This window comes from Borostomias antarcticus (genome assembly GCF_949987555.1).
Source record: "Borostomias antarcticus genome assembly, chromosome: 25".
NCBI classification, from domain to species: Eukaryota; Metazoa; Chordata; class Actinopteri; order Stomiiformes; family Stomiidae; genus Borostomias; species Borostomias antarcticus.
In genome coordinates this window covers 11,321,533-11,331,532 of record NC_140258.1, presented here as the reverse complement: position 1 = coordinate 11,331,532, position 10,000 = coordinate 11,321,533, and the positions used below count along the sequence as shown (strand labels likewise).

At 49.2% G+C, this 10,000-nt stretch overlaps 1 protein-coding gene across 1 annotated transcript in view; it reads right to left on the bottom strand.

Moving 5' to 3' along the window:
- The window catches only part of LOC311326054 (neurexin-1a-like), a gene marked incomplete at both ends in the record, with an annotated part of 227,473 nt that overhangs the window by 69,391 nt on the left and 148,082 nt on the right, over positions 1–10,000 (bottom strand). The window contains one exon of the mRNA XM_084458892.1: positions 311–425. Coding sequence (XP_084315018.1) covers positions 311–425 — 115 coding nt within the window. The remainder of the gene's footprint in view (positions 1–310; positions 426–10,000) is intronic.

The following is a 10,000-nucleotide window of genomic DNA, read 5'->3' as shown; positions in this document are numbered from 1 at the left end:
TCTCTCTCTCACACACAAACACAGAAAATGGGCAGACAACCGAGACAGAACGTGAGAGGAAACTTGCCAATTGGTAAGTTTGACTTGCCTGTCAGTTCTTCCTCAAGAGTCTTCAACATTTCATCAAAGGTCTGACAAACCCAAGAGAAATGACAGGGCTTGAAATTAACTTTTTTACTCGGTAGCACTGGTCCTCCCAACTTCAAAAAGTTAGGAGCACCAGCAAAAATGTGCCACTGATTAAAAAAAACGACAATATAACAGTATATTTTACAAATAACATAAATCAGCCATAATCTCTTCGTGCTACTCCTCTCAGGCAGGAGGCTGCGGTCCATCAGGACCACGTCTACACGCCACAGGGGCAGCTTCTTCCCCACGGACACCAGCCTCTTCAACAAGGCTTGGTTCCCCTCTGACTTACACTGAAAAACAATTGAAAATCTATGAAAATATCTTTCACTTCAGATTTGTTTTTGTCTCTCCGAGTCAACAAAACAAGATGATTGTATTTTAATATAAAACACTAGCGTTGTAACCTACTGTATGACAATATTTTGTGATACAGTAGGGTAACATAGAGCTGGACCCAGAGTTGGGCTGAGTCTGTCTCTGGCGCTGTTGGGTGGCCTTGCTGGTATTGTTCCCGCTAATGAGGACGCTGCTGAGCCCGGTGTGTGTGTGTGTGTGTGTGTGTGTGTGTGTGTGTGTGTGTGTGTGTGTGTGTGTGTCTGTTGGGAGAGACATACACTCTGGTTCCACTCTGGGGGTTTTAATTAGATCTGGAGCATCAGGCGTCTATCCTCCTTGGCCACTCAGCCTCAGCACTGTCCTCAGATCAGCCTGAGCCTCAACACTGTCCTCAGATCAGCCTGAGCCTCAACACTGTCCTCAGATCAGCCTGAGCCTCAACACTGTCCTCAGATCAGCCTGAGCCTCAACACTGTCCTCGGCTCAGCCTCAACACTGTCCTCAGATCAGCCTCAACACTGTCCTCAGCTCAGCCTCAGCACTGTCCTCTGCTCAGCCCCAACACTGTCCTCTGCTCAGCCCCAACACTGTCCTCAGCTCAGCCCCAACACTGTCCTCAGCTCAACCCCAACACTGTCCTCAGCTCAACCCCAGCACTGTCCTCAGATCAGCCTCAGCCTCAACACTGTCCTCAGATCAGCCTCAGCCCCAGCACTGTCCTCAGCTCAGCCTCAACACTGTCCTCGCCTCAGCCCCAACCCCAACACTGTCCTCTGCTCAACCCCAACACTGTCCTCAGATCAGCCTCAGCCTCAACACTGTCCTCAGATCAGCCTCAGCCCCAGCACTGTCCTCAGCTCAGCCTCAACACTGTCCTCAGCTCAGCCCCAACCTCAACACTGTCCTCTGCTCAACCCCAACCTCAACACTGTCCTCTGCTCAGCCTCAACCCCAGCACTGTCCTCAGCTCAGCCTCAGCACTGTCCTCAGCCTCAACCCCAACCCCAACACTGTCCTGTCCTCAGTTCAGCCTCAACCTCAACACTGTCCTCGGCTCAGCCTCAACACTGTCCTCGGCTCAGCCTCAACCCCAACACTGTCCTCAGCTCAACCCCAACACTGTCCTCAGCTCAGCCCCAACCCCAACACTGTCCTCGGCTCAGCCCCAACCTCAACACTGTCCTCAGCTCAGCCTCAACCTCAACACTGTCCTCAGCTCAGCCCCAACCTCAACACTGTCCTCAGCTCAGCCTCAACCTCAACACTGTCCTCAGCTCAGCCTCAACCTCAACACTGTCCTCGGCTCAGCCCCAACCTCAACACTGTCCTCAGATCAGCCCAAACCCCAACACTGTCCTCAGCTCAGCCCCAACCTCAGTCTCTCATTTTAGAAGCTAGATTTTTCATATATTTCCCTTCCTCCCCCTTCCTCCCCCTTCCTCCCCCTTTCTTTCTTCTCTGCTCAAACATCCTCCCTCTTTCCCTCCTTCCATCTCTCCTCTACTCGAGCATCCTTCTTCCCTGCATCCTTCATCCCTCCTTCCTTCTCTCCCTCCTTCCTTCTCTCCTCTGCTCTGGCATCCTCCCTCTCTCCCTCCCTCCTTCTCTCCTCTGCCTTCCTCCTTCCCTCCCTCCTTCTCTCCTCTGCTCCCGCTGCCTCCCTCCTTCCCTCTCTCCCTCCCTCCTTCTCTGCTCCCGCTGCCTCCCTCCTTCCCTCTCTCCCTCCCTCCTTCTCTCTCCTGCTGCTTCATCATCCTCTGCTCCCGCTGCCTCCCTCCTTCCCTCTCTCCCTCCTTCCCTCCTTCTCTCCTCTGCTCCCGCTGCCTCCCTCCTTCCCTCTCTCCCTCCCTCCTTCTCTCCTTTGCCTTCCTCCTTCCCTCTCTCCCTCCCTCCTTCTCTCCTCTGCTCCCGCTGCCTCCCTCTTCCCCTCTCTCCCTCCTTCCCTCCTTCTCTCCTCTGCTCCCGCTGCCTCCCTCCTTCCCTCTCTCCCTCCCTCCTTCTCTCCTTTGCCTTCCTCCTTCCCTCTCTCCCTCCCTCCTTCTCTCCTCTGCTCCCGCTGCCTCCCTCCTTCCCTCTCTCCCTCCCTCCTTCTCTCTCCTGCTGCTTCATCATCCTCTGCTCCTTGGTGCGTCTCCTTGACCCTGCTCCTGGCTGTAAATGTCATCCTGCTTTATTACACCTCTGATGAGCTTATTGGACCATTTAAACTCACACACACACACACACACACACACACACACACTGACAGAGATGTGCAGAGAGCAGTCTAAACCCTGAGTTCGTGCTGACAGTTAGTGCAGGCAGTAACTCCCAGCTGTGTTGATATCAAGGTCTGGGTCATGCCGGCTGTATAACTGCAGCTGACCACCAATCTCCTCCACCTCCACGGATCCATCAGGGTTTGGCCAGCTCGCGCACGGCCGCTTCAAGGCCGCGTGGAGACTCCGCCAGGAGCCACGCCCTGGTCTCCTCCTGGACTAAGCCATGTCCGGTATCACACAGCAACCCACAGCCTGCGTGGTGTGTGTCCAGAATGCGTGAGTATGTGTTGGGTGGGCGCACATGTGCGTTGATGCGTGCGGTGCTCTTTGAGGGAGCGAGCTTCTTTATCAGACGGGTTTGTTTATGTGTTTGTTTCGCTCGTGTGGGCGGTCTGGTATGAGAACACACTCTCTGAACTGAGCGGGTGTGTGGGTATGTAGGTGTAACTGAGTGAAACGTGGAGAAGCTGGTGAAACTCACTCCTTAAAGGAGCGCTGACGGTCCCTCCAGGGGGGGGCGTCCCTATTGGTGCAACTGTCAGCGTGTGCATCTCACCAGCGGGAGAGCTTGGCGAACATGGGGCTTGTTCGAATCCTGTCCTGGGCAAGCCCTAAACATGGGTTGCATATGCAGGACAGAGTGGATATGCAGCGTGTGTGTGTGTGTGTGTGTGTGTGTGTGTGTGTGTGTGTGTGTGTGTGTGTGTGTGTGTGTGTTCTTTAATGTAGATGTACTGTAGTGTGTGTGTGTGTGTGTACTGTGACGTTATGTGTGTGTACTGTATGTGTGTGTACTGTGGTAGTATTTGTGTGCGTGTGTGTGTGTAGCTAGATAGATAGATAGATAGATAGATAGATAGATAGATAGATAGATAGATAGATAGATAGATAGATAGATAGATAGATAGATAGATAGATAGATAGATAGATAGATAGATTGGGGAAATTCAATGTATCTAATAGCTCATGGCACAACATAACATAGAACGACACAGCAATACACAACACGAGACAGATGGCAATTCAATCAATCAACATGTCATAAAATGTGAGCCTATGATTTAAAAAAAAATGTGAGTAAAGTGCATAAAGTGAAATGTGTGTGTGTGTGTGTGTGTGTGTGTGTGTGTGTGTGTGTGTGTGTGTGTGTGTGTGTGTGTGAGTGAGTGAGTGTGTGTGTGTGTGTGTGTGTGTGTGTGTGAGCAGTAGCTCAGGCGGTAATGTAGCCATCTGGGAATCAGAGGGTTCCCGGTTCCAATCCAGAGCCTCCCAGCGTGTCGAAGTGTCCTTGGGCAAGGAACCCCAAATTACTCCCAATGAGCTCCCAATACCACCTTGCATGGTAGCTGCCATCATTGGTCATTGGTGTGTGAATGTATGTTTGACGCCCCATTTCATCTTCCTCTCCTTCCCTCTCCCCTCCTCCCTCCTCCCTCCTCCCTCCTCCCTCCTCTCTCTCCCCTCCTCCCTCCTCCTCTCCTCTCCTCTCTGGTTTTATCAGTCATCTCTGAGCTCTGAGAGCTAATAAAGGCCAGACTCTTTCAGGGACATGCACTCTCTCCTTTTGTTCTCTTCCTCCCTCTCTTAGTCTCTCTCTCTCCCTATCTCTCTCTCACCCTCCCTCCCTCTCCTGATCTCTCTCTCCTTTATTTGTGTCTTTTATGTGCTGCAGCAGACCGTATCGTGCCGATGGCGTAGATAACTAGTGTAGAAACTCTTTGTGGTGTAATAATAGGACAGCTTCCACTACCCAGCATGCAATGCTGTAGGATTGGGAGATGTGAACCTCCTCCAGGGACCAGAGTTACAGACTGAACACCTCCTCCAGGGAGCAGAGTTACAGACTGAACACCTCCAGGGAGCAGAGTTACAGACTGAACACCTCCTCCAGGGACCGGGGTTATAGACTGAACACCTCCAGGGAGCAGAAAAATGGGCTAGCTGACAGACTGGTTGCTGGCTGACTGACAGACTGACTGACTGGTTGGGTGCTGGATGGTTGGCTGGTTGCTGACTGACTGACTGACTGACTCACTGACTGGGTGGCGGGGTGCTGGCTGGCTGGCTGGTTGCTGGCTGACTGACAGACTGGCTGGTTGGGTGCTGGATGGTTGGTTGGTTGCTGACTGGCTGGCTGACTGACTGACTGACTGACTGACTGACTGACTGACTGACTGACTGACTGACTGACTGACTGGCTGACTGGCTGACTGACTGACTGACTGGCTGGCTGGCTGGCTGGCTGGCTGGCTGGCTGGCTGGCTGGCTGACTGACTGACTGACTGACTGACTGGCTGGCTGACTGGCTGACTGACTGGCTGGTTGCTGGCTGGGTGGCTGACTGGTTGCTAGATGGGTGCTGGTTGGCTGACTGACTGACTGACTGACTGACTGGTTGCTAGATGGGTGCTGGTTGGCTGACTGACTGACTGACTGACTGACTGACTGACTGACTGACTGACTGACTGGTTGCTGGTTGGGTGCTGGCTGACTGACTGGCTGGCTGGTTAGTTGCTCACTGGGTGCTGGCTGGCTGAATGACTGGCTGGTTGGGTGCTGGCTGGCTGGTTAGTTGCTCACTGGGTGCTGGCTGGCTGAATGACTGGCTGATTGGGTGCTGGCTGGCTGGTTAGTTGCTCACTGGGTGCTGGCTGGCTGAATGACTGGCTGGCTGACTGAATGACTGGCTGGTTGGGTGGCTACCCGCTCATCGATCTGCCTCGGTATAGAGCATAAAGACGCGCTCGATACCAGTTTTATTTTCATACAAATAGCAGTGACTTTCCGGCCTGTAATTGCCAGAGAGATTACTCTAAGGAAGAGAGACATATTGATATAGGCTATAGAGGATTGTGTGTGTGGGGAGGGGGTACTTATTGCTGTCTGGACCATCTGTTTGTCTCTGAGTGAAGTGCTGTAGTAAGATAGCAGAAGGAGGCCTGGAGGAAGAAGGCATGGAGGAAGAATACACTGGGTAAAGAGATATTAACCGTACATTTTTTACCCTTTTTACCATGATTATAAATCGGCCTACTGTGGGAAAGTATTCTTCATTGGCCTTGATGAATAAAAAATAAATATCCGAATAAACTTGATCTTCCGAGATAGAAGACAGAGGGGAAGAGGAAGCAGAAGGGATTCTAAACCAGGCTTGATATGGTTATTTTTAGGTTTGCTTTGCCCCATGAGAACATACAGATGAACCAGATCTATCATCCAGACTGATTATGAATCTACACTCGGCTACTCCTGAGGCGAAACCTGACTGATTGAACTGTAGCTAGGCTAGCTTACACAGGCCCTGTAGCTATGCTAGCTAACCCAGGTTCTATAGCTAGCTAACCCAGGTCCAGAGCAGCATGCGTGTTTCACGCCTTGCCCCTAGCCGGACGCCTGGACCACTGATCAGTCAGGACTGAGCATATTGAGGAGGAGGATAAAGAAGAAGGAAAAGGAGGCGCAAGAGGAGTGAAAGAAGGAGGAGATAATGAAGATGAGAGGGGATGGGAGAGAGACGCGAGTGTGAAGGGAGGGAGGGAGAGGGGGAGAGGGTGGTGTTTTCGCTGACAGGAGGCCATGTGGTTGCTCTCCCTCCAGCTCCAGTCTTTTTTAAAAGCGTATCTGGTTGCCCTCCTCTCCTCCTCCCAGTCCCTCATTCATATTTGTTTCGATTGTGTTGATTTTTGTTCCTTCATACGATCTGCCTCTGCCTCTGAAGCTTCCTGCCTGGGGGGTGGGCTGTAATGCTCAGTGAGACCGTGTGGTTTGGTGGTCAGAGTGGGGGGGTGTAGCCGGGCTGTATCAGTTACCCACTAGAGACGGATAGAGACGAGGGGGGGGGGGGGACTCTATTCCTTCCTAGAAACCTGACTTCCTGAAATAAACCACCCCAGACACTCTGCTGCACTGGGCCAGACGTCTGCACAACTACACACCATCACACACAACTACACACCATCACACACAACTACACACCATCACACACAACTACACACCATCACACACAACTATACACCATCACTAACAATTACACACCATCACACACAACTACACACCATCACTAACAATTACACACCATCACTAACAATTACACACCATCACACACAACTACACACCATCACTAACAATTACACACCATCACACACAACTACACACACACAACTACACACCATCACTAACAATTACACACCATCACTAACAATTACAGCATTGCGCACAGAGAGGAGAGGGTGGCGAGAGAAGTGGAGAGGACAAGTAGGTAATAAGGTTGACCTAGATGTGTGTGTGTGTGTGTGTGTGTGTGTGTGTGTGTGTGTGTGTGTGCGTGTGTGTGTGTGTGCGTGTGTGTGTGTGTGTGTGTGTGTGCAGTGGGGATGCCATGATCAGCATAACCAACCAACCCACCAGCCTGGGAAAGAGATGTCTGAGACACCTGGGAGACCACAAAGACTGTTTGACCTCAGTAAGGGCTACTGCTTTGATACTGAATATCATTTACCGCCTGACAACGCACGGAGGTAGCATACCTTAAAGTTAAGTGTTACAACAACAGAGGCAGCAACAAGATTTGGCTGGTCTAAAACTACAAGGAAAGCTAGCTTGCCTTCCTGCTGCAGAACATACTGTCTCTCACTCAATATTCACGAATTGTGCAGTCGATGAAGACAGTCACTCTTACAGTTAAAGCAAGATCATCAGTCCTTCCTACCAGACTCAATCTTTCTCTCTGCATCCTAACACATTTTCTCCTCATTGTCCACACCATGTCCATCATTTAGTCTCTTTGTCCCATTCTGAATGGCTGCTATGCGTGTACGCACATAGCAAGGCATGATATCATTGTTGACTTATTATTTAAGGACATAATTCCATTATGTTCCATTTTCTATAAAAATCTCCAAACACTGCCTTTTCAAATGTTATAGCTAATACAATATATATAATGTTGTTGTTGTTGTTGATGATGATGAGGACAGTAGATTGGTCACCATTTTAGAAGTAGGGTGTAAGTTCGACCACAGTCTAAAAGAGGCGATCCTTACGAAAGTTTGAAAGTACCAACTTCTCAAAGATTGACTTCAAATGTAAACTGCTGGTGTTATATTTGGAAACCTACTGTAGGTCATATCCACAGACTAACTGTGAGAGGCCTGCAGATGGCAGGGATGCCCATGCCAAAAGCAAAGGCAAAATTCAGTTAATTTGCAGTCGCCATATGTAGAAGACTGCTTCCTGTATCCAAGGACTGACCCTGGAAACGTACAGTATGTTGTTGACATTCCCAAAGCTTGTGCATCTACCATTATTTCTATTCAAGGATGTCTTGTTAAAATGTGAACACAAATAATAATAATAAAAAAAAAATATATATAGTGTGTGTGTGTGTGTGTGTGTGTGTGTGTGTGTGTGTGTGTGTGTGTGTGTGTGTGTGTGTGTGTGTGTGTGTGTGTGTGACCCAGGGATGGGTTCTGAACGGCCCGGGGTGGGCGTTGTCATACAGTACTCAGCTGTTGACACCATTGTGTGTGAAGCTGCAGGGAACCAACCAACCTGGAAATGAGATGGCTTAGACACCTGGGAGACTACGGAGAGGAAGAGGAGGAGCAGGGAAGAAGAGAGGTACACATAGAGGAGACTGAGGAACATGGCCTCCTACTACAAGAGAGGGGTGTGGAGAGAGATAGAGAGAGAGAGAGAGAGAGAGAGAGGGAGAGAGAGAGAGAGAGAGAGAGAGAGAGAGAGAGAGAAGAGAGAGAGAGAGAGAGAGAGAGAGAGAGAGAGAGAGAGAGAGAGAGACTCTTCATACCAGGGGTGTTCAATTGAAATTCAATGAGTTAGAGTCCAGCTAGATAAAATGTCCTCACGCCAAAGTCCGGTGGTGGGGCATGTAGTGTGCACATTTTGGTGTGTGTGTGTCCTAGATTTCACAGATAGCCTGTGTGTGACATTTGACACACAGATATTCCTTTCTGCAAATGATAGCTAATCCAGAATCTGTGGTCAGCATTGCTTGCTTCATTTTTGACATAACCGCTTCATTGCTTCATTGTGCTGACATCCTGAAGCAAGCCTTGATTCCATACCATATACTGTATGCTGAAGTGGCGCAGTAGTTATATCAACATCTTTATGGTCAACAACTGACTTTCAAATCAAATTTATAAAGTACATTCAATAATATTTCAACAATATCTATTGTCAGTATTAGGACCCTGGTGGATCAATCATATAGGGCTATTAGATCATGTATTTTCTGTGCCCTCAGTTTGGATTTGAGCTGGTATTTTTGTTCAAAAGCTTTGTGCATTGTCTCAGTGGCACTTAACGTTAGCACTTGTCTAATCATCTAATAATCAAAAAGTAGAAAAATAGTTTGCTCTCTTTTCGACTTGTCCCCAAAAATATTTTTATTGGTGCATGAGCCGAAAGCATATCAAATAAACATGGAGGGTGATCGCACTGACATGAGACTGATGGAAGACTGATGGAAGACTGATGGAAGTTAATCCTACCGAAACCTTTCTTTCCCTTTTTCCCACTCTACAGTTTTTGGTAGCACACATTTCTTGTACAGCACCATGTTTTGAAAGATTGACAATATATTTTTGCATCCTTATCCTCGGTGTGGACATTCTCTTTCTCCCTCCATTTTTATCTTATACGCTTTTAATAATCACCACGGTCTCTGAACATAGCCATACTGGTTCTGAACTGCCTGTGGGAAGTACGGACATGTAAGAGTCTGTTCATTCTTCAATAAAAGCCTTATTTTCACCGTCTACTCTTCTCTTTTTTTAGAGCACACCATGTGAAATTACTTTTCTTTTATCTCGTCTGAGTCACTGTATCTCTCCGACTGTCTCATCCCTCCTGTCTCATCCCTCCTGTCTCATCCCTCCTGTCTCACTCACACTCACTGACTCAATGCACAAATCCCACTGGCTAAGTAGCATCGAGTGAGATTATTGATAATCCTGCTCTAAGCAGAGCCTCAGACAGCTAGAGCTGACCACAGCCCCACCTAGCCGGTCACACACTGCTGCTGATCCTCCCAGACTCAAGGGGGCGCTGTGGCTGGAGAGAGGAGGACTGTGGGCCAGACTGTTTGAGCTTCATCTCCAAGCGCAGTCTAAATTAACATGGTGCGCGTCACACATGAGCAAAATTAATATTGTTTTTTTGGTTAAAACTGGTTTTGTGTGCGTCACATCCAGCCCTGCCCACAGAACATGCAAATGTTGTCTTGGCAGGCGATGGTCATTCACCTG